The 24,555-nt window shown below is 47.3% G+C and overlaps 1 protein-coding gene across 1 annotated transcript in view; it reads left to right on the top strand.

Moving 5' to 3' along the window:
- Nucleotides 1-24,280: 24,280 nt before the first annotated feature.
- FNDC1 (fibronectin type III domain containing 1) overlaps nucleotides 24,281-24,555 on the top strand; it is a 72,076-nt gene continuing 71,801 nt past the window's right edge. Inside the window, exon 1 of the mRNA XM_063329224.1 lies at nucleotides 24,281-24,403. Within this exon, the coding sequence (XP_063185294.1) occupies nucleotides 24,313-24,403 (91 nt within the window). The 5' untranslated portion in view covers nucleotides 24,281-24,312. The remainder of the gene's footprint in view (nucleotides 24,404-24,555) is intronic.

Here is a 24,555-nt window from a genome sequence, read left to right as displayed (position 1 = left end):
TCACCATCCCTAGAGGTATTTAAGAAACGTCTAGATGTGGCACTTCAGGGCATGCTCTAGTGGCAGAGATTGTAGGGGTTTGGGCTTTTTTTTTTTTCTCTTTTGTGTGTGTATGGTTGGACTTGACGATCTCAAAGATCCTTCCCAACCATGAAGATTCTATGATTCTGTGATTCTAAGCACGTGCCTCTGTTTTAATGTGGTGGGAAAAGGTTTTTAGAGTGTCCATGTTAAGTAATGATTGTGAAGCATTACAAACAGTTTCTTAAAAAGTGGAGAAAACCAAAGGAAATTAGAATTCCTAAGAATTCAAGGTAAACTTGAAGAGAATTGGGAGACACTGAAGAGCATGTTTCTGGACTACAGTATTTTTCCTAAATCCCAAAGCATATTTAAAACCAATGAAGGCAGTGAGCTCTTTTACATTTTGGTATTGGAAAGGGTAAAGCATCCTAAGAATAGGGTTAGTTATGTGTGCTACTGGGATGCATCTGTTTTTTACCTCTGTCCTGATTGAAAGATGAAGTATGAGGTGAAAGGAGAAAGGTTTGCTTCTGGTGCCTTAATTATACATGATTCAAGAGGAGAACCAAGCTTGACTTTTACAGAAAAAGCATGCAAAGCTTCATGCTAAGGTGGTTTATTTTGCTTATAAATCGGTTATACTTAATCCGGAAAATACTGCTGTAGAAGTGCACTACCACCTTCATTTTTAATGATGTTTGTTACCATTCTCTTGGTAACATGGCTATCTTTTCCTCCAGGTAGCATAAGTGTGAGGTTTACTACTTATTTATAAATTAAGAAATCCTGGCACTTTACTCAATTTAGTATATTCCAGTTACTTTTTATTATAAGTGAGTTTTTCTTTTTTTGCTACACCAGAGGGCAGCAAATAATGCTGCTACGCAACTGAAGGCACAGATAACTGTTAGAATTGCACACTATCTTGAAAGGTTCCTTTGACAAAATAGATGGATACTTAAAAAAATGGCTACAACTTTCCAATAGGCAGAAATACTTAGCTTTTTCCAACGGGATAGTTCTAAGATTCAAAACATATATTACACCTTTTGTTCACCATGGGTGAATAGAGCAGTGTGGGAGCCCTAGGACTTCACCATAGCTCTATAGTTCTGAATACCTTCATTTTTCTATTTTCTGATTTATCAGAATGATAGCAGTGCATTAGTTAACATTTGCATAGGGAAATAATTGCACTAGTGAGTTATTTTCCGCAAACGGTAAAAGTTGGGCCACTTCTTTCGCTTTAGTCATAGTCAGCATAAAACTCAACGTTTTTTTAGGATCATTTGCGTATATTAAACATTCATGGCTGATAACATTCATAGTCTGTTTTACCATCAGGATTTTACTTCAGCACATCAGATAATTCCTTTTTAAAGCTGAGCTATATTAAGCATCACTGGTTTCCAAAGTTTCCGAATCCCCATCAGAGCTCTGTTGGTGCTGTGCTGTTGAAGTGCTAATTCCATAGAGTTTCTAAAGCAAAATGAAAAAAAAAAAAAGCCAAAAGACCTATTTTGTTTCATAGTACACAAAGGAGTCTTAAAAGTGCACTCACAACTTCATTAGTTGTTTCTCAGTCATTAACACTTAATCATGCAATATTTCATTTTAGTACTATTATTAGAATACATTTATAAATCTATGCTCTTGTGGCTAACTAAAAATGCATGCTTTCCACTGCCTTGAGGCTAGCTTTATTGCCCAAAAGAACTTAAATGCATTTTAAACGTATTAAACTGTGGCACATTTCAGTAAGTTAGGCATCCTTGTTTGGAAATTCCATTAATGTTCCCTTATCCCTTGTCTATTTGTTGTTCTCCTCCTATATTCTTCTTTTTCTTAATTTCCATCAGGTTTGATTTGACAAAGGCCTTACGAATATAATGCAGTACAGTGTATTCTTTGGTGCCCTTTGAAACTGAGCCATCATTCTATCATGAAGAAATGTGTCAGGATGCTCACGTTTCTGTGAGCATTTCTGAATGGTTCTGACTGCCCTAAAAATACAGCTATAATAACATTTTTCTTGGGTTCAGAACTGTAACCTTTTGCTTTTTCATTTTCATGCCAGCTTGATTTCTATTGCAGTAGCACACAAAATATGCTGGACTTCCCTGCCCCCCCTGCCATTAACACATAGCAGAACACTCAAACGCTCCCTGCCACAAGTAGTTTATAACTCAAATTTGTTTTGAAACCCACCTCAAACAGCTGGAACTGTCCACCTCAGAAACGTCTCCTCAGACTCCTTGTTTTTTGTGAAAAAGAAATGCCCCATGTTTCCCTTTGCAGCACAGCTGGCTTAGGAGTTCTTCACAGCCTGATGCCTCTTGGGTACTGCAATGTAAATTGCATCGCTGAAATGGTGTTAAGATTAAACTTGCAAAGTTAGGATTTGTAAACATGCTACAAAGACATGAGGTTTTGTTTAATGTCTCACTTCTCTCGTCAGGTTTATGGCTTGACCACACACGGCACTGGCGTAACTGAATAGTGAACTGCTGTGGACAGACTGAGCATAACCAACTGGATATGCAAAAATGGCTTTAAGTTGCTTTTGCTAAGGAAGAAAACATAGCATGTTTTATATTCTGGGCCAGAAGCTACTATAATCTGTGCAGAAACTGTGGGGTAATAACCTGCAGGCTACTGTGTAATTGGGTACACGCGTAGCTAAGAACACGTGCATAAAGCCCGAAAAATCAGACTGCTATAATTAAACATTGATCACAGTGCACAACAGGGCAGACATCACACGGCACAGGCAACCAAGTCTTGCATTTCCTCATGTTTAAGTAGAATGTAAGTATTGTTCTTTTCATATAACTTAAAAAAAAATCTGCTTCCTAGTTTTTTAAAAGGAAAATTAATCCTAATATTTACCAGCCTAGCAATTTTCCCATCACACATCAGCAGCTACGCTTGATCCTAAAATTTTTAGTATGCATCAAGTACTGAAAATTTATTCTTTTGCTTACTCTCTGAGCTACAGAATTAATGGAGAAGCCAAAGGATATTTAGAGGTGGAATGTTTTTGTTAAATGCTGTTTTCCAAGAACAAATAGTGAACTTCCAATGTCATGTTCAGGACATAGTTAAAATTAGTTAAATTTGAAACATATTTCTTCACGTGCTACCTTTCCAGTGGTAGCATGGACCCAGTGTTTAAATAGTCATCTTAATGTTATTCTGATAAAATTTCATGGAGTAAAAAGAAACGTTAGGAAAATTGTGACTTTAATGGTTACTGTCTTACTAAGTGTCTTAGTCCATGTTTGTGGGGGAAGAGAAAGTAATGTGAACAGGGAAAAATCTGATCTATCGAAGTTGGTACCTTTAAAGCTGAGCAAAATAAAGCATACTTTGTTTTGATCTGAAACGATCAAAGCAGTGGGTAAGGCTATGGGGATGCTCTCGATGTCTCTCTCATGTCTTTCTAGTGCAGGGCCCGTGACAGCATTACCTTTTAACTGTAAAGAAACAGGGTTTCATGGATTGTGTTGAAGAACATAGCTGCCCTTCAACTGTCCTTCAGCTGTGTCACTGCCAAGACAACATTGCACGTAAAACTTTGAGGCCTTGAGCTGTTAGTTCTCCGATCTCCGTTTTGACGAAGAACCATAACATGAAACTCATCAAAAAAGGAAAAAAAGATTGAGGATGTAAGGATATGTAGGACCTGCTCCTCCTTGCCTCTTACTTTTGCAAAAAAATTTTCACATTAGTGAGTGGCTGAAAGCAGGCTCTTGTTCAATCTATGGAGTAGCAAATCCCACGAGAACTAGAGGAAAACATGTTTCTTTAGTATTTCTTTCCTCTTTCTGGTACGTCTGCAAAGCTGCAGTCTGGTGAAACCCAAACTAATCTCTTTTCTGCTGTCGTAGCACAATAGCACAGGTTCCTGACACACTCCTGTCATTGCCGGTAAGGCTGATGGTTAGCCTTGGGATGAGCTGAGGCTGGTACAGGATTTTCTGAACTTTGCAGCATTCATATTTTATGTCCTAATTGGTATAAATAAATATTGAAGAAACAAATGTATGATGCCGATGAATGGAGAATAGTAAAGACTTGTGCTTTCTGTTTCCTGCTGACAATGTACCGCTAGTATAACTAACGTCACACTTGGACATCTTGAGTGGAATGTGTGCAGATTTCAGTACTTCATATATTAAAAGGCTGAGGGTGCGTTTTGCATTATTAGACCACTGTTCGTATTGATTTAAGAGATGACCGTAACGAGAACGGCTAAGCTCACTTCTCACTTCCCAACTGCTCAATGGTGCCTTTGGGGTTGCCCTTCAAAGCTTGGGGCGGGGGGTGGACCCTGCAGGGTGTCACTGGGTCGGACCTGGTCAAGCAGGGCCTCCACAGGCTTTCCTGAGAGTGTGACAGACCCATCCACTGTCTGGGAAAGCAGCTTGCGCCCACATCAGAGCTCTGGGACGTTGCTAAGGAGCTGCAACAGGCCTTCCTACAAGCGGCAGTAAAGCCTGTTTGTTTAAGGAGCTATACGCTGCTTTTCTTTACTTGTTAAAATATTTTCCCTCTAAGCAATCGGTCCCGAAGCAGCTATTTGCAGGCAAATCTGTGAGCAATTTAACTTGTTGCGCCGCAGAGCTAAGGGTAGCTGTCCTGGGGTGACCCTGGGAAGCTGGAGTGAGCGAGTGCCTTGGCAGACAGCTCCCCCAGCGCTCTGCTTCGTGACTTCATTCCCAGTATTTTGACTGGTTGTTTATGAGGAGGCTTTAAGGGAAGGAGATGATCCGTATGCTCATCAAGCAAGCCACAGAAAGCAACTGGGGCTGTGGGATCTCAGCAGCAGCATAGGATGACTCTCTTGGTGGGAAGTCAAGACTTGGGGCAGTGCAGGGCCAAAGCGTGGCCCTGTGAGGCTTTGCTCACTTGCAGGCTAGGACTTACCAACCTGAGCAGGGCACTTGGATATTCGATCTGCTAGTCATCCGGACCTCAATCTTATCCAGCCATTTTAGCTGGAGCTTCCCATTGAACCACAGACTGAGCTTCAGGTATTCAGCATCTCTCTGGTTCAGGCCTTTAGTTGACTTCTCACCTCTGCCGATGAAGTCTTGTACCCTGCTCTTGAGTCAGGTGAAGGAACAAGAATATGTATCCTTTTTTTTGGAAAAAGCAGATCCATATAGCAGCTGCCTTTACCACAGCCTAAACATGGTGAATTCAGATATTCATTGTCACGGTAGCTTGGTGTGAACTAACTGGTCATCTCCTCACAGTGCCTTATGGACCACAGGTATTGTTTTGGTCAGTGAGCAGAGATGAAGCACTCCAAGCTTTGGCACGTTGTCACGCTGAATAACTCACGTTAGAGATAATATGTTCCCCTCCCTATGAAACTGTTCCAGATTAGGGACAATCCCTTCTCTGCGTTCACTTTTACAGTCTGCCATCTGTGCACCGTCCCTGCCTAGGTGCTTTGCAAGCAAAGGAGGAGCCCCAATAGGGCCTTCAGTCTCTTCAGAAGAAACATATATGTGAAACCCTGTGGAAGAGAAGGTCCCCTAGGAAAACTGACAGAATAAGGGCCAGGAGCGTCTCTTTCCAGCTGCCTGAACTTCATACCAAAATCTTGTGGCTGAGAGCTCCAGAGCATGGGCCTCATCCTGCCAAGGGTATCACTCCGAGCTGCTGTTTCTTTCTCAGATATGAAGCATGATGCTGATGAGACAAGGAAAAGCCAAACTTAAAACTCCGAAAACGAATTGAAGCATCACTCTGCAACACATGCAGCTCACCAGTGAGACTGCCAGCACTTGCAGAGAGAAAGTGAGCTGGAGTCCCATAACGTATGAGGACCATGTTAAGGCATTATCTTTTGGACATGATGTATGTTTACTAGGAAACGAGGAGGTGAGGGGCAGTAGGATTGAGGGATTACAGTGCTTAATAGTTCTTAGAAAAAGAGATTTCATCCCTCATGCTGCCCTTATGGCAGTTAGCTATGAGTCTTTTGCTGAAAGCTTATCTCCCCCACAACTTCTCCAAGGACACTACCAGAAAACCGAGCGTCATGAACGAGGAACAGAGCATTTTTCTTGGCAAAGCTGAGCAGAGAACTTCAGGCCTTGTCTACACAAAGAAGATAAAGGAGGATGTGAATGCAAAGCAAAATGCCTGTTCCTGGCTATCACTCTGTGGGGAAGCTCTTTTCCTGCAATAAAGATATCTTAAACTGAAGATAAGGACTTGGGAACAAGTTACTTGTGGTAAATTAACTGTGAGGACACATCGGCTGCTCCACGTCCTTACTTTATTGTCAAATACAAGGTCTTCTGCCTCTTTCCTTGGAGGTACTTCCCTTGCATCACTCGGGCACTGCAGGCAAAAAAAAAAACAGGGCAGAAAAAACCTCTCAGGCAGCTGCCACAAAGTAGTTAATTACAGTGTGCTGCAAGTTCAAACTCTTATTTCCCTTGCTGTTACCCACATGTTTTTGGTGTGAGCCATTTAGGGAACCAACTGCAGTAATTCAGGATGAATCTCTCACGCTGAAGGGTAAGAGTGCCTCGGCAGACCAGGGAGCAAAGAATTGCAGAGAACTTACCAGGGCCCTGTGAATGGGTCCCAAAGATGTAGGGGATGGCAGCCAAGACAGCAGGTCAATCCTTGCTTATAGGCATCTCCCATTTCTCCATGGTGGCCAGGTAAGAAGATGGTTCAAGGGACCAAGGGTTACACACCCACAAAATAATACTTCTCTTTGCGCATGTCACAGCTTCATCTGGTTGTTTTGGGGTGCATTCAATGAGTCATATTAAGAGTTTTTATTAGGAAAGCAGTAGCCTCCAGTCACAACCAGAATGTGATGATTTTGTTGTTTGCCAGGCAAGGTGGATCCGTGGGGTGCCTTTGCTGCTGTAGGATGGGGCAGGGGTGCTGGGGGGCATTTCTGAGGGCACACACCCCCCTGCTGCACCACATGTCCCCATCAGCACTCAGTTTACCCCACCAAGCTGCAGGCACCCACCTGAGGCACCTGAAAATCAGTGGCCAACCCTGTAAATCTTTGTAATTGTTGGGGGGGGATTCACACCTCGGAGGGCAGCTACAGCCTTTAGTGGCTTGTTCTTTTTCCCTGCTGGTCAAGCCCTCTCTGACTTGCCTCCTGCTGAGCTGCCACGGGGTGCGTAGGGTGAATTGAAGGAATAACCGGGTTTTCTCCAGTGTTTTGCTTGGTTTGGAGACTATCCCCATGCAGTCTTGTGGCTTGTTTGCAGGGTTCCTTTTGTTACCTGACAGGGTTTCATCAGAGGGAGTTGTGTCCCCTCCATCTTAGTGCACAGGGGGATTAAAGACAAGGGACCGCTGCTGCTGCAGTAAAGGAGACAGCATTGTGGCTGAATTTCCAGGGAGCAGAGCCAAAGTGCCACTATTTTCACCCAGACTGGGGAACTAGTGAATTTCAGGCCTCTCTGTGACCTCCTTTGCGTGTCATGTTTAATCACTGTGTCCCTGATGTCAATGGGTCTCCGAGCAAGAGGTCAGCACGGAGCTTGACTGTTGGCCCTGGTGTAGCCTCAGTGCAGCCTGCTGCCTCCCCCTCCTTACCCAGTCTTCCATCGGTCCTTTCCATCCCGTTTTTCCCCTGTAAGCAGCTGGCTACACTGTGACACACCACCCACAACAGTCGCGCTACTTTGCTGCTGCTTGACACCCCAGCCATGCAACACTTCTTCCTGGTGCTGATACCTTGGTTTCCTTCTTTTAATGATGTTTGAGGAGAAAAAAAAAAAATCTTACTTTGGCAAAGCCCGTTAGCCTATGAATAATTGCTCTACTTTGGGCTGTCAGTGAGCAACTGGCTTGTGTCAGCTGCCCGGACAAATAATCTGGGGAACACTGTAGCTCCAAATTAACTCTATCTGTACACATTTTGAGGTACACTTGCATGAGAATCACAGACCTGGGCTGGAGACCTTCCAGAACTGAATTCTCCCCCACAGTCGCTATGGCTAGAGTAAACAGCAAAATGCCATCCGTGGAGTTTATAAAAGCAGTCTAGATGGGGAGCAGTAACTCTGAGTAGTTTTTCCATGGTGCCAGGGTCCAGGCAGTGTCAAACCCACAGCCCCGTTGCAAGGTTGGGCACTGGCATGATGCGCTGTGGCCCGTAGTCACCTGCTGATGGGCAGCTTCCCGTGGGGACCTGCCTCTCTCACCGCACCAGGCAGCCGGCGGCTGCCTCACCGGTGAGGAGTGTGGCTGCAAGGGAGGAGGGCCAGAGACTTTGCCAGCTGTGGGTGACCATGTCGGCATGCAAAAGGCTGGCTTCTTTTTGGGGACTTTACTGGGTGAATGGTGTACAGCTATAATTGTTTTTTGTGCTTGTGGTGCCCCGGGAGATCATCCCAAATCCTGCTGTCAGGCCCCTGGGAGCACAGTTCGTACTCCACACCAGGCTCGGTATCTATAGCATCGTGCAGCATCTGCCTGCCTGTAAGACAGTCTCGTGGGGCTGTGTCATTCCTGGACCACAGGAGCATCCTTCAGCTCCCTACAGTGCCATGACTGTGGTAAAAAAAAATCTCACGAGCTGACACTTCACATGTGTACGTGCGTGTGTATTATACACAGACTGGCCAGCAGTTGAATAATGTATTTTCAAGTGCTGCTCCTTCCAAGTATCATCTTGGCACACTCCAGATATCTATCTTTCACTTTCAAACCGAAGGAACACTGACTCATCTTGAAAATTTGTCTTACGAAGCTGTGGCTTATGAAAACATGCTCTTCCCAAGGATGCCGCTTTGTTTATCATTTCATGTTGCGGAGATGTGTTGTGGATGTGCAGATCCTACAAACAAACCCCTCACCTTCTTGTAAGAACACTGCAACTGCTCATCAGATGTGCCAGAAACAAGTACATGCCAGAAACAAAACTTGAAAAGGGCAGGAATCTGCACCACGGACAACGCAGGAGCTCGAGCACTCTGAAGCAACAGCAGCTCTTGTCCTTCTGTTTTTACCCCGCTTTTCAAATGAGTTGATTTAACATAGTGAGATTGTTGTACTTACAGGTAACAATTGTGATTTCTCCTTTGCTGGTCTGTGTACCTGGAGGAGGACCCTGTAACACCCACATCTGCTTAGTTTCAGCTTCAAATCCCTCCTTAAAAATATGTTTAGTTATAGTACTTCCAAAAGACTTGACAGACTTGGGCTGTCTCCCTGTTTCTTCATGCTCTTCCACATCTTTCTAGAGTCATCCCATTCCCCAGCCAGCGGTTAGACCTTTGATGGTTATGGGGCCAGTTTTGATTTGTGTGTGCTCACTGCTACTACTGAGAAGAGAGAGAAAAACTGCTTAAAATAGCAAGATTAAGTTATTTGGGTAGTTCATTAGATGGTCTTTGAGCTATTGGTTCAACAGTGTTACCTGTGTGTCTTTCACGATTCCAATAGTCCTTGCTTTATACCACCCCGTCGCTCAGGAACTCATTTGCCAACGGGACAGCATTTAATGCACAGAGGTGTGATGGGCTGGGCTGCCACCAGTTGCAGTGGCATTTACAAGTGAGTTACAAAATGATGGCCAGGTCGAGATGTTCAGCTGCGTGTTTGAGGACCTCATCCTGCTGCCCATATCTCTGTGCCATCCATACCTGGTGCTCTGGTTTGGCCTCCACGCTTTGATTACCTGCATCTTTGCTGAACAGCGTCTAAGGGAGGAAGACGGTGAGGCAGACCTTGCCAACGAGCTGGGCAACCCCACATCAGCAATATCTGCTGGTCTCTGCACCTATTCCAGCATGCAGAAAAGAGAAGAAGGGGTTGGCCATGAGCTACACAAAACTTCGGGGCTCCGAGGTGTTGCCTGGGAAGCATCCCCTGTCCTCAGAGAAACTTTAACATTTCAACATTTATTTTTGTTCACGTCAATGAAATGAAAAAACAAAATACTGAAAGGTTTTGTGCAACAAAGTATTCCAAACTGTTTTGGTTAGGAACAGCTGAAACATAAAGTTTATTTTATAATGTGAGCGTTTACACCCAGTGAAGAAAATGGAATCCAACTTAAAAAACCCACTTGAAATAAAACAGTACGATGCCTTTTAAAACCATTTTGTTGACACTTTGATGAAGATCAGTGCATTCTCCTAAAATATTTCAAGTGTAGTTAAGGCATTTTCCTACTTCAATACTATTCTCTAAAAAACTTTTAACTGTTTTTATCTGACCTAGAACGCTGTCTCTTGCTGCAATTTAGCCATTCACCAGGAGGTGGGGCTCAATGTCTTGTAAGTGAACTAGAATTGGAAGATTATTTTTACAACGTCCTTTGGATTCGAGGGCTTGAAATGTGTTTTCTCTCCCCCCTATTTTACAGAGGAAGTCCTTCTGGATCCGCATGACAGCTCCCCAGGCCATAAAACCTCAAACTTGGGAGGCTTAAATGTTCCCAGCCTGTCTGATCCCAGCATAATCTGATTGAGCCAAAATATCATAGAATCATAGAATCGTAGAACCTGTTAGGTTGGAAGGGACCTTTAAAGGTCATCTAGTCCAACCCCCCTGCAGTAAGCAGGGACATCTTTAACTAGATCAGGTTGCTCAGAGCCTCATCAAGCCTGGCCTTGAATGTCTCCAAGGATGGGGCCTCCACCACCTCTTATCATCATTTAAGACACATCAAAGTCCAGAATCCTTGTTCCAAGAGCAAGAATCATTGTGACCCTGGAGATGCTACTGACTTTCTTCTGGCAACTAAGCAATGGGAGAGAGAGGAGCATTCACCTCATGTTTCCACCCCAGTCCCAGCAGGAACCGAGCACAGTCCCTGTGTACCTGCAGGCACCGAGCACAGTCCCTGTGTACCTGCAGGCAGAAGCTGGTCAGCTTGATTTCTGCGTGGTGAGTCATGACACTGTGCTCCATGCCCCTCTGGGCAATCTTGGTCTCACACAAGCTTCCAAGAAAGCTCTCTCTGGCACCCAAAGCCCTGCTGCCTTGCAGTGGAGAGTGCTTCTGTACCAAGGTGTTAACTCCTCAACTGCAATGATTATGCTGCAGTACGGATGGCATGGACCCAAACCCCACAGTGCCTCAGGGTCGAGTGTCTCCGATATTGAACCTGAATTAATTCTCTGCGAGGCGGCGACAGAGCAGCAGGGGTGGCTGAGGGTGTCAGCCCTGTTGCTAGGACGCTGCACAGCAATGGGCTGCAGCAGAAGGAGCTTTCTCAGTGTTTTCTGCTTAGATACAAAATGTTGCTTAAGTCCACTCTGGGTCATGCCAGGTCATGTTTAGGTAGATATCTGGAAGCTTTGGCTGGCTGCTTTATGGACGTGCTCAGGACCAAGTCTTCATACTGAACAGTACTTGGCTCAAACCACAGCATGTCCCGCAGCTTTCCTCAGCTGTAGTTTGGGAGGAAGGATAGCTGCCTTCCCTGCACACCTCAGGGGATGTTTGACTCAGAACAGCCCTTATTCCTGGGCCTCTTCTATGGGTCGCCAGAAAGATTCATTTTGGGTTCAGATATCTTTGGTGCAAGTTCATTTAGATTCTTTTCCTGGAGCACGTGGGTGGGATGAGGCGCCGACACCTCCTCTGTGTGTGAACTTTCTACTGAAATTGGGTGACCAGAGCAGCTGTTCTCTGCAGTGGATCTGCAGATTCGAATCACAGCCACAGAGATGTCTGTTTTGGGTCACACCGACGTTTCACCTAGATCAGTGTCCTGTCTTTGGCAATGGCCAAAGGCTGATGCCTAGGGAAGGGGATAAGAATAGAGCAAATGTATAGTGATTGTTCCCTACAGTACCCATCCGACCAGCAGTGATTTCCAGCTGAGAAATTTATTGAATTAGTCGTGGTACCTCTACATTTGATAGCCCTCCTAGAGACTTTGAGTGGTTCTAGTGGGCAGTTTTCTTAGCTCCTCTTTGTCCTATAGCTAATTTCCCACCGCCTCAGTTTAGAGACACTTTGAAAATTGTTTTGCTCTAATGGACCCATTGGAAATCACTTCAGAGTGGAATGCAACAGATTCCTTTCGTTAGCCATCTATGTGCTGGCTATAATGATTAGTGAAGATTCAGTACTTTCACTTTTGCACCATCCATCAGCCATTCACTCAAGGCAGCAGAACCTAGGACCAGTGGCCAAAAAATCAACCTATTGAATCAGAATGAGTGGCTCAGTGTCCCCTCATGAAAAAGAAATGAGAAATCATTTTCTGCATATTTTATTTCAAAACAACAGTCTTATCTCCATTTCAATTAGTGTGTTGTTTATTAACAGTGAAGGTAAGTCCCACTGCCTATTCAAAACACTCCTCCCTTTTGCATCCTGAAAAACAATCAATAGACTCATAGCAGTATTGGCACTTAGCGGAAGTTAACCACAGCTAAGAGCGATGTTAACACGGCAAACCCACTTACTCAGGAAGTCCTTGAGACAAATCTGAAACGCAGTGTTCCTGTCTGGCAGCAGAAGACAAATTAAGCATTTTTCTTAGCTCCTAAAATGCATTTAAATGCCAGCGTTCTCATGGGGAAAATTGGTTTCTGAAAAGAATTTGCATCAAAATTATCTTTGTACCCACTTCCCTAGAAAAGAGTTGATTGTCCTTTATTTTCATAACCTCTGTGCCAAGTATCCCAAGTATGAGGAAATATTGAGTTGTGCATCCTATTTGCACCAGCGGTTTCCCCTCAGGCAGCCTCTTCTGCCAGAAAACTGATGCCAGTTCCCCTGGCAGTTCAGTCTGGATGGGGCACCGCCACCCAGCGCAGCCCTGACGTGGAGGTGCAGCAGCTATGGACCTTCTTAATTCTGGTGCTGCCAGAGCCCAGAGGAAGTTGAAGTCTTGTTCTTGTGGCAGTTATACTGCAGGAGAAAAGAGATGAACCCTGCCAAGAAGTACCTACAGGCAGAAAAAGGAAAGACGTACAACAGCCAGGCAGCGGAGACTGCTGAGAAATGACCACAATGTGGTGATGGTTTTTCAAAGCTGAGTGCCTGCGGAGGTAATCTACATTACTTGGAAGTATAAATGTGAACGGAATTAGTTAAATGTCATCTCCATCCATCTGCATGGACATTCTTGTTCAAACTGAAGATAACTTGGTTGATGTTATTAAGCCAGTTTCACTTCACAATTTTCATGAAATACGGTGAATTTTTCTGACTGTCCCAATGTGGACAGGCCATGGTACAACTCCATTTTCCAAGCTGGGGCTGGAGGAAGGAAGGATTGAAGGAAGAGGGGTCATTCTGCTTAGACAGGGTCAGAAACAAGAGAGCAAAGTGCCTCGTTAAAGAGATGAGGCTTGAGCAGAGACCAGCCCTTGTCAGCAACTCGTCACATGCAAAGGTTCTATAAGGGAGAAAGCAAGGCAATGTCAAAGGCTGAAGGATGATAGAGGCTGAGAATGGTCACTTAGGGAAGGTCTGAAAGGTGAAAAGAGAAGCCTTTGATCAGGTGGAGCCAGCAGGTGCTAGGAAGCAAGCGAGCAAAAATAGAGAGTTAAGAAAATGATTTTGAGTAATGCTCTGAAGGGAGTAGGTGCAAGAGCAGACAAAACTGGAAAGGAGGAGGGCTGTGAAACGATGTGAGAAGAAATTACAGAATTTAGAGACGCTGCAGAAGATGAAGAAAACTGAGACATAGAAACAGTCATACCCAGAGGAAGGAGGAACTGATGATATACAGGAAAAGGACCGAGGAGACTTAGAGGAAGCTGGTATTGACCCGTCAGGCACTGAGAGCAGTGCTAACGCAGATACCATCATCGCAGTCAAGCAGACCAGTGAGGGAGCAGCTCATGGCAAAGGCGAGATCCATTTCAGTGAGTTTGAAACGTAGACTACAGCTGCAAGGCAAATCAAGGGAAAAGCGGAAAGATGCCAGATAATCAAATGGGCACCAGTGTGGAGGTGAGAGCTGGCGAGGGTGTGGTTGGGAGGAAATGATGTAATGGAAAGTTAAAGTCCAAGGGAGGTCATCCAAGACTTACCATGGGACAGCAACGCCAGGATGGGGCAGGAAGAAGAGTTGGATGAAGTGGCGATGATGGAAAGAGGGTGAGTAAGAGCAGGGAGTGTTGGAATTAATTAGTAATAATGAGAAGAAACCCCCCCCAGCTTCCCTCCACTTTCTCTCCTTGGAGTAGAGGGCTGGACCTTGTTACTAAGAAAGGTGTGGGAGAGAAAAGGAAGGAATAAGAGGATCACAGGAAGAAGAAATGGTGAGATGCTATCTGAGGATGAGGAGTGAAAGGTAAAAAGGGAGGAAATATAATTAGGCAAAGGAAAACTGAGGGAGGACAAAGCGACAGTTCTATAGAGGACAGGGAGGTGGGTGCAGTTGGAGAAGACCTTTTAAAAATGCTACTTTGACTCCAGACTCCGGGCTGCTTGCAATTCCTAACAGAAAGGGAGAGAAATGCAGGTCCCTGACACTCAAGAGGTGCCCCCTACAGCTGCAGCGTGCTCAAACCATCGCTAGCTCTTCCTCTGCCAGGCTGAGCTCCATCTCCCTTTGTGGCACCTGGATCCCGACAGCCCATAATCCCAGGCCAGGTGTCTCAAATAATTAAGTACCTTGTCCCTGAAGCAGAGAAAGAACTTCATCAAGGCAAAGCTGAGGGGTAAACCACCCTGGATGACACAAATAGCAGAGAAGAGCTTTGTCAGGGTTGCCCTATGCTGTGTTTCCAAACTGGTGCTTCAAGTACGCAGAGCCACCATGTGTTGGAAAAATCTTTCTCCTGAGGCAGCAGCAGCAGAGCTGTGCCCCTCCCAGCGTGGTGGTCTCGTGTTCAGCAAAGCATCCCCCTTGTTCCCGGGTCGTGGGCAGAGCCGGAGCGTGTTGGCAGCGTCCTCCAGCCCCACCCGGCAGCCCCAGCTGTGCCTGGGGGGGACAAGCTGCCCTCCGAGCTGTCCCCCATGAGATCAGCCAGGCAGCGCCGTGCCACTTTGGGGCCGTCCGTCTGAGCCTACGCGTCCGATGGGGATGGTGACTGCACGTTCAGGGAAACCTTCTTCGGGCGACGAGTCCTAAGAGCCAAATACCAGCAGCGCCTGCCGCCAAGGACTGTGGCAGAAACACCCGGCCCTTGTAGGGCGGCAGGCAGGACGTGGGGCGGGGATCTGGCCTTCCTCATGGCCCTGGTGACAGTCAGACCATTCATGAAGAAATCAGGCACAACCCTTCAATGTTTTGGGGGTCGGCTTATGCAACAGCAGCATTGTTTCCAGCCTCCAGGCTGACATGAAGATTTAGGCAATGGGGCTGCTCGGCGGGAGGGCTCTTGCTGAAGAGGAAGGGGAAGCGCAAACATCTCAGCGCTGCAGGAGACTTGCTGGAAGTGTGTAAGGAACCAGGGGGGCTCCGGCTAATTGCTGTATGCAAAATGAGTGGGAGGCAGGAGGTCGTGGCCAGAACCCCCCTTTCAAGCTGGCATTAAACTGCCCATGCTCTGCGTGGCTCAGAGTGCTTAACAGGTCTGAGTGACACTTTGCCTTCATGTTCATCAGGTAGCATGTTGTAAAGCTCTTTGGGAAAGCTTGACTTTAAAATATATATAACATCAGTTTTTCTTGCAGGGGGGAATCATATTTTTGGGAAGATCTCTTGACCTCAAAAAGTTCCTTTGTTCTTCTCGTCTATCTAATTACCGAAAAGTCATGTCTGGTCAACACTTTTTCAATTATCTGTTTAAGATCTGCAACCACAAATAACTCTAAATATTTTAAGTCTTTGTGAATCACCCTAAAGGTTAGAAATCTTTTGTCTTTCTTCCAAATGTCAGCAGATACACCCACAGTTAATTCCAGGTATTAAATAACACAGGTTCAAAGTCTCCTAAGTCTGCAGATCACCATCTGCATTTTACCATGTTTTCGGGGTACTTTTACGGAGGGATAACATGACCTCAGCGATGTGACTGGCAGCAAATTCATGGGGTCATGCTGTTTAGCAACTGGAAGGATTAGTCTTGACTAGTGAGATGCCTCTCTGCCTTGTAGCTGACAAAATCAAACACTAGTTTGAAATTCATTGCACTGGGTGCCTGCCAGAAAATGCAATGCAATGCAGTTTATTTGAATTCCAAGTGTTCTGAGCAGGGCTGAAGCTGGAGTAAACAATATCCCTAAAAAAACACTGTGAGAGCAAAGCAGTTGCAGTCATTAAGGAAAAAGCAACCCCAAGCCATTGATCAATCTTAGTTTTTTTCTTGCCAAATAGAGACATAACAATAGCCTGCTTTTTTAGCAGAAGGACCTCAGAGAAGGAATATGCTCTACTGCTGTAAAAAAGTAGGGGTGTCTTCTCACTCCCGAGTTTCCAGGAATGACTTTCTTGGAGGTGCCTATTGGGAATGGGCTGTCTCTTGCTCCCTGGTGGAGGAGCAGGGGGAGCATTAGGGAAAATGAGCTTGGACAAGTCTCTAAATCAACGGTGTTTATATGGGTCCAGGAGACATTTATTAGAGTTCCCAACTCTAATAAATGATGAATCCTCTGAGCCTCTTATCATCACGAAGCATGCCTGATCCTCTCACAATCCCTGTGAGTGCCGAGCCTGGTGAGTCCTTTCCTCACAGGACCAGAGCTCCCTGTCCCCATCCCCGTCCTGGTCACTGTCCCAGGGCTGGCAGCACAGGAGCTTCCCTGCCATCACTGCTCTGAGCTGCTGGCTGTGGTGTCACCTGGCAAAGAGAAGCAGCGAGTAAGGGCAGCCTCTCCTGTGTCCTCAATGCTCCTAATTCCTGGCAGGGCTGTAGTTCCTGCCGGCATTAAGCAGTTAAGGAGTTAAGGGCAGGGGGGTGAAAATGGGGGTCTAAAAGTCCTAAACTCTCCATCATGTAGCCAGGCTGTGCTGCAGGGCCTGTCCATGCAACTCAGATGCCCTGTACCCCTTGGAGCTGTGATGAAAATCTGTTTATTTTCACCAAGTGGCATAGGTCAGGGGTTTGTGTAGAGCCCCAACCTGTATCTCTGCTTAAGGCTTCTTCCAGTGCTGTGTCTTGATGTTACCACCAGCTGCAATGTGGACGCGCAAGAGCCATGCAGGAACTGCAGCTTTGAAACTCTTATGTGCCTTTCCTGTTCAGTGATCTTCCGTTGTGGGGGGCTCAGTGCAGAGGGGTGAGGCATTTTTTCCTTTTCTAGTAACAGCCAAAGTCATGTTTAACTTGGAAGAACCCATAGTAAGAATGGCCAAGCTGACACACCTTTTGTTAGACTGCTGCTTGCCAAGACAAAGTTTTAGGACTCAATACTTTGTGAAGTTGAAATGGTCTTGAAGGTGGGCAGCCAAGGTTGCTTCTCTCATGATGCCCATCATCAAAGTTCATGTCAGTTCTTCTTTCTCCTGGCAGTTCACAGAGTGTGAACACTGATGTCCAGGCATCACACTGGCAAATGTCCCATACCTCTGGGGACTGTGTGCTTCAGGCAGTCAGCAGCACCTAGGTTTGACAAGTTTCAGGGCTTGCTTCATTTACCCACCTTGCTTTTCATTGAGTTGTCAGTCCCAGAGCTGGTCTCAGGTTTTGTGACACCATGCCAGAGCACAGGGAACTTGTTCTTGAGGCTTTAAATGTAAATTTTGCAAAGGCTTTCATAAGCAGCACTCGTATTCTGCTATTTTATTGCTGACTAGTTGCAGTGTTGAAAGGTGTCTGGTGAAGCAGCAAAGGCTATGACTCTACATGGCGGAATTACTCAGTCTCACCCAGAGATGAGGAATGGGGAATCATGGCATCATATTCTTACACTCACTATTCTGACAAAATCACGTTGTAGAGTAACACAGTACTATCTCCATATCCATAAACACTCAAAGGAAAATACTCATTTGCTCTAGAAGTTGAAGCTGTTTAATGGAGAGGAACAGCAACCTCTTGCTGCCACCCACTCTCATCACATCAGATAATTAGTGTCTATATAGGTAGAGTACTGGAAAGAGAAGATGGAGAATCGGGATTTGGAGGCAGATGCTACCATCGTAGCAATAACTGAGACACTCCTGCTGAGGCAGGCTGATAAAAAAGCGAGAAAAATGACCAAATGAAAGAATCTTAGAATAAGCAGACTAATACAACTAACTTCCGGAGGCGGCAGGCTGGGGTGCTATACCTTCACAAGGCTGCAACCCCACAAGCCCCCATAGAATCATAGAATCATAGGGTTGGAAGGGACCTCTGGAGATCATCTAGTCCAACCCCCCTGCCAGAGCAGGGTCACCTACAGCAGGTTACACAGGAACACATCCAGGTGGGTTTTGAATGTCTCCAGAGTTGGAGACTCCACCACCTCTCTGGGCAGCCTGTTCCAGTGCTCTGCCACCCTCAGGGTAAAGAAGTTCCTCCTCATGTTTAGGTGGAACTTCCTATGTTCCAGTTTGTGCCCATTGCCTCTTGTCCTGTCCCCAGGCACCACTGAAAAGAGCCTGGCCCCATCGTCCTGACACCCACCCTTTAAGTATTTATAAGCGTTGATAAGGTCACCCCTCAGATGTCTTTTTTCCAGACTGAAGAGACTCAAATCCCTCAGCCTTTCCTCATAAGAGAGGTGTTCCAGTCCCCTAATCATCTTTGTAGCCCTCTGCTGCACCCTCTCCAGCAGTTCCCTGTCCCTCTTGAACCGGGGAGCCCAGAACTGGACACAGTAAGCCCAGAACTGGACACAGTAAGCCCAGAACTGGACACAGTCCCCAGCTCCCAGCGTGTTCACACTGTAAAACCACTGTCCTGAGCGAAGCGCGTGGTGCTTCCCAACTGCTCTGCTCGTGCTGCTCTGCTTCCTGTGGTTGGCTCAGCCTTTGCCCAAGCCCTCTGGCTGGCTGGCCTGACCGGCTGTCTCAACAGCCATTTTCATGGGGCTTGCTCTCTGGACCAAGGCACGCTTGCACGGCACGTGCCGGCAGAACTTGGTGTCTGCTTGGGGGAGAAAGTTACAGCTCATGTCGTGGCATTTGGTGCCACAGGGCTGGAAACCAAACCACCCTGCCTTGGCTTTGTGGGAAGGAGGAGCTGCTAAAATAGAGCCCGACAGAAGTAGGGCCAGGCATTTCGCACCTAAAAGTCACAGAATCGTAGAATCATTTAGTTTGGAAAAGACCCTTAAGATTATCGATCGCTGTCATTTTTGTGAGGAGGATGGCATGAAAAAGACACGGTTTCAGACATAAACAACTCAAGAAGCAAGGAGCGCCAGCTCTACAGCTGCCTGAAAAACCTTAGTTGCTCCTTGTTTGTGTGCAGGCATTCTTTAATGACATAATCTCCTCTTCTTTAGTTTTTGTTTAAATGAGTTTACCAGATGGGCACTGAAGAAGTCAGACAGCATTGACATTCATCTGGTAATTTAATTTAACTTAAACAACTTTTCAATTTCTTCTGACAGTTTGTTTTCAACCTGTATCTCGAAGATGAATTGAGTAAATATCCCAAAAAGCTTCATGAACACGGGCCCGAACCATTTAATTACTAAAACAATGGAAATCTTCCCTTTGATTTCAGTGGGAGAATTATCAAAGCATATAAACAGAAGTAATTAACAATTACAGTAAAGAAACTACTTGCAGACAAGCGATCACTAGAAGAAGAGGCAAAACTCAGCAAATAAATTACTGATTAAAAGTGATTTGCCCATAGCAAGTATATGTTCTACCTTGTCTTCTTTTTAAAAAATGAGCATTTACTTCATGTGATGCAGCTGTCTGTGCTTCTACCAACCTGTGCACATGCTTACACTGAAACAGGACAGCCTGCAAGGAAGAGGGGTGCTTACCAGGTGCTCATAGGAGTTTTCCATGGCTGGCAGGCATTTTCTGGTTCTCTTTCAGCCTCTTTTCTCTCGGTTAGTGGCCTCCAACGGAACTGTGGACGTCAGCCCAAAAGCATTACACGATTAACATGCTTACTGTTTCTGTTCATCTTGAAGTAAAATAGATGCTCAGGTTTATGTATATAAATAATCCTTACACTTTGTGCAGGTTTAACGTTAAACAGATGCAAAATGTTTACAGGACAAGGGTCTCAAATCATTTAAACAGATTTATGCTGAGCGGTGATAGCCATTAGAATAAGCGGTCAGAAACTCCCCTAGCAGTGTTTCATGCAGCATTCCCACTTTCTTGTGCATTAATAAAGCAAATGTCACTGGAATTTAGTGGAAGGCTGCTTATGTTTTCACTTGGATCCAAAGCTGTGATTGCAGCTCGTGTGGAAGCTCGCTCTCTTAGACGCTCATCACAGCAGATGTGGCTTCAGCTGCTGGGTGCTGAGCCATGCCTGTTTGGTAGCCCCTGCTGCCACGTCCATACCTGCACTGGTGCTGGGGATGAATCCTGCCTGCTTATGCCCAAGTGAGCTGCAGCCAGCACTCTGGATTGCAGAGGAGAGAAACTCTCTGTATGGAACCCTTGAAGTTGCCTGTAAATATCTGGGCAATTTGGCTTACTAAAGTTCTTCTTTTACATGCCTGCCTCTGTCTGTCTCTTATAGTTATAAACCTACCCCTACAAGCTGGTGGGATTAGCATTTTAGCTCAGAGGCTGCAGCTATCTTTCCTTTGCATTAATGACAAACATTCTAGAAGTGAAGAGTGAATAAGTTAATTGGCCAAATGCAAAAAGCTGTTTTGTTAGCTGGTATAATTAGCGGAGCTCAAAAGTGAATGAAAGGAGATGAGGCAAGGAGCTCTGCTAGATTGTGCCAGCTGAGGACCTGCTCCAATGAGTTTTTTAGAAATTCAGCAAGCAAGCTGCTGGTGTGCTGCATCTTCTCTGCTCGGGGATTCTCCAGTGGACAGCGATCATTTGTCTGGCCTCAGTTGGCTGGAAAGAGAAGCATTAGCATAAACAAGAGAGAAAGTATCAGCAACCCCAACTATCCCTTGTCTTGGTTTGAGCTATAGTTTAATCAGATGTTACACCGATGCCAGCTGGGCTAATTACAGAAAATGCCTTTCCTCCAAAAAAACAAATTGCACATTACCATGGGAACAACCCCATGCTCATTGAAACATGGCATCTTGGTTGATTCCTGAGTTTATCACATTCTCTCTGGAATTCTGCCTTTCAAATGAAAAACCTTTAAGGCTGCACAGCACGTGCAGGTGAGCAGAGTGGGTAGTTTCATCCAGGCAGGTGGCTGCACTCCTGCAAATTCAATCCTCTGTCTGCCCTGGATGCACTTGCACTGGGTGAGCTGTGAAGAAACAGCTGAGGGAAACATAAAACCTTTCAGATTTGTGAACTCTACGAAGATTCACCGTTTCCAATACATCCATATACCATTTTCCCTCCCGCTGGAAATTGCAGTGTTTTGCCCTTTTCAGAGCTGTTATTTAAAAAGCAGGGAGTGGGTGCGAGCCTGCTGAGCGATGTCAGCTCCCGTGGAGGGTCCCCTGCGTTGCCTCTGCCACCCACAATGAAGCTGGGAGATGGAGGGGCATGCTGAGGCTGTGCCTCCTGCCTTGCCAGGTACCCTCTGCTGCTGAGAGCAGGCTCACATGTCCGTGTCAGGGAGCACTGGCACAGCTACATTGTCCAGTATCTACATCCACTGCAATTCACAAACAGCACCGTGTTCAACAGTACTTTCCTCACACAGAAATGCTCTTGCTCCAGATTTTAGGTGGGATTTGGATCTCTGTGATGTTGAGATCCCAGACTCTAATAGAACTTTACCCCGTTCTATTTGATAAAACTTCTGACCCAAACATTCAGATCTCTTGGTTTGGGTGTTTCCCTGCCCCAGCCGTCATACCTTGTTGGTGGAGTTTACTTTCTCTCGGGAATAGCTGCTTCCCCACATGAGAACTGCATATATAATTAACTAGTCAGTGTTCGAGTCAGTCCTTGATTCATAATCCAGAAAAAGCCTTTAAAAGTTGCACTCAGGGTGCAGGTGGCATTTGATGTAGAAGGCTCGCTACGCTCAGCACCCCACTGCATGACTGCTGCTATCGCACTGCAGGCTCCATCCTTGAGGAGGCCCCTCAGGAAGGGCAGAATCAAAGCCAAAGGGGGGGTAACGAAGCAGTGATGCTCAAGCAACAGGGGCAGCATTCAGAGCAATGAGGGGAACAGTGAAAAGTGAGAAGAGGAGAAAGTTACCAATGTTGCTCCTTTCAATGTGGAGACAACAGGCTGCAACAGGCAGCAATATATTGAACGTGTGGTATTACAGATGTGTCTTACCTTGAGCTGTCTGAAACCCTGTCAACTAGAGACTCCTTTTTCATATGCTGCTTTGTTTTTAAAAGCCTCTCCCAGGCTGTAGCAGTCAGGTTCTGGGAGGAAATATTCCAGGAGTGGTGAAAGACAGTCTATCGGAGACCTCCGCAGCTGGGGGCTGGGATGGGCTCCCTTTGCTTGTCACAGCATGCCTATGCTGTCACATAATTTGGCTCCTTGCTTCAGTTCTGGGCTACAGTCCCCACCTTGCAAATGGCTGCTAAAATCTCAGACCACTCCCAGGCTCCCATCTGGGGTGAAAATGATCACCTTGCTCTGCAGCAAAACTCAGGTGCAGCTCTGCAGGGGGCTGCCCCATACTCAGTATGGATGAGCAGGCCCCAGGTTTGGCTCCCCGTGCTCCAAAGAGCCCTCCAACACCACCTCCACCATAACATCGCCAGGGTGTGCAGCCCACAGCGTTTTGCTCTAAAAATCCCATGCAGCTCGCCAGTTAATACTGTCTTCCCCTCATTTTGGACACTGCAAACTGAAAAAAACGCACACACATAACACCCAGGGCCCAAAGGCGATGGCGTGCCTGCTGTTAGCAGCAGAGACACCGCTCCCATGGGCTGGGGGGTCTGCGCAGCTCAGGCGGGAGGGCTGGAGCAGCAAGTGGGGCCAGAGTCCCTGGAGCAGGTACGTCCAGCAGCAGAGGTGCAGCCTGAGATTTTGGAGGTGGCTCTGTGTTGGTCCCCCACACACTCAGCCACAGGGCTGTGCAGCAGCACGCCAGGACGGGTGTCTGGGCAGAAGCAGGTGCGGAACTGGCATCTGCCAGATTCCTGTGCGAAGCCTGCCCATGTTATTTGCCTTCCTTTAAATTGTGCTTTTGCTTGTTTGATCTATTTGGGATTATTATTATTATTTTTTTTTGCCGGAAAATGTGGTGTTTATTTTTCCCAGTGCCTGCAGAAACTTTTATATCTTATGTTTCCCTCCATAGCAGGCAAGAACTGTAATGCGTCTCCACCCCCTTTTTTTTTTTGCTTAGTTTCTGCAGCAGAGGACCCATTATTGATTGTTGTGAAAATATGGGTCTCCTTCAGTGATGCAGCAAAAAGTAGATGGGGAGGTGGAGGCCACCAGAGAAGTCTAACTGAGAAGTCCAAGACTGGACCGAAGCAAAACCCCCCAGCCAGATGTGAGGCAGAAATACAGAAAGAACAAAGGATGACATGAAGAAGGAAAGACACCATGTAGAAGTTCTGTACAGTCATTCATATTCCAGCTGCGAGGTGGTGGTGGGGGGTACCCCTGAGCCTCCCCCGTTCTCTAGCAGAACTGATAGCTACAGCTGCGTGAGCGATGTCTCGCTGCCAGGCAGCTGCCGAGGTTGCAGTGCCCGTGGGCAAGGGGAAAGGAGGTCAAACCCAGCGCAGGCAGGGCTGTGTGGGCAGGGCCGCCGTGCCGCTGCGCTCCCCGAGGAGAAGGCTTGGGCAGGCGGCGGTGTCCTCGCTGTCACCCACACCCAGGCCGGAGCCCAGCCTCATGCCCAGCCGCGGGTAGCTTCTCCGTTGCTCGGGCAGGAGCGGAGGTGCCGGTGGAGGGAAGTGATAAAGGTGGCGGGCAGGCCGCGCCTGCCTGCGCCCGCCCGGGGCTGAATGCCCACCCCGGCCGGGAGGACGCAGTGCCACGGGGGACGAGACGAAAGGGTGCGTGTGTAACACGCGTGGGGCAGCGGAAACTCCCCTGGGTGCAGAGGGACAGGCTCTTCTCCACGAGGAGAAGTTTTCAGAAGGAGCCAGGTGAGCGCAGGCAAAGGGCCGGGGGATACTGCGGGGACCGACGGGCGGGGCGGGGCGGGTGTGCCGGGATGCGGGGCAGGGCCGGGCCCGGCCCCGCGGCCGGGGCGGGCAGGGGGTGCCGCGGGGGGCGGAGGGTCGGCTCCCGCCTCCGCGGGGCCGCCCCGCTGCAGTCTCCCGGCAGCCCGGGAGGAGGAGACGGCGGGGCGCTCAGGAAGCAGCGGGGCAGCCCCGCGGAGACGGACGCCGGGCGGGCGGCAGCTCCGCGCCCCGCCGCTTCCCGCCACCCCCGGCCCCATGGCGGGGCCCGCCGCCCCCCGCGCCCCGCCGCGGCCCTGGGCCGCCCTGCTGCTGCTCCTCGCCGCCCTGCTGCCCGCCGCCGCACCAGGTAGGCAGCCGCCCCGGCGACAGGCGACCGAGCCGGGCAGAGCCACCTGCCGCCGCCCCCGTGCTTGTGCCGGTCCCTCCGGCTGCCCTCCCTCAGGCTGGGGAGGGAGACCCGGGCGGGGAGGGAAGGGGGGGGGTGGGCGGTCTGCAAAG

The sequence above is a fragment of the Chroicocephalus ridibundus genome, chromosome 3, assembly GCF_963924245.1.
Source record: "Chroicocephalus ridibundus chromosome 3, bChrRid1.1, whole genome shotgun sequence".
NCBI lineage: Eukaryota > Metazoa > Chordata > Aves > Charadriiformes > Laridae > Chroicocephalus > Chroicocephalus ridibundus.
Note: the sequence above shows the minus strand (reverse complement) of the source record. Positions and strands in the feature narration are given on the sequence as shown.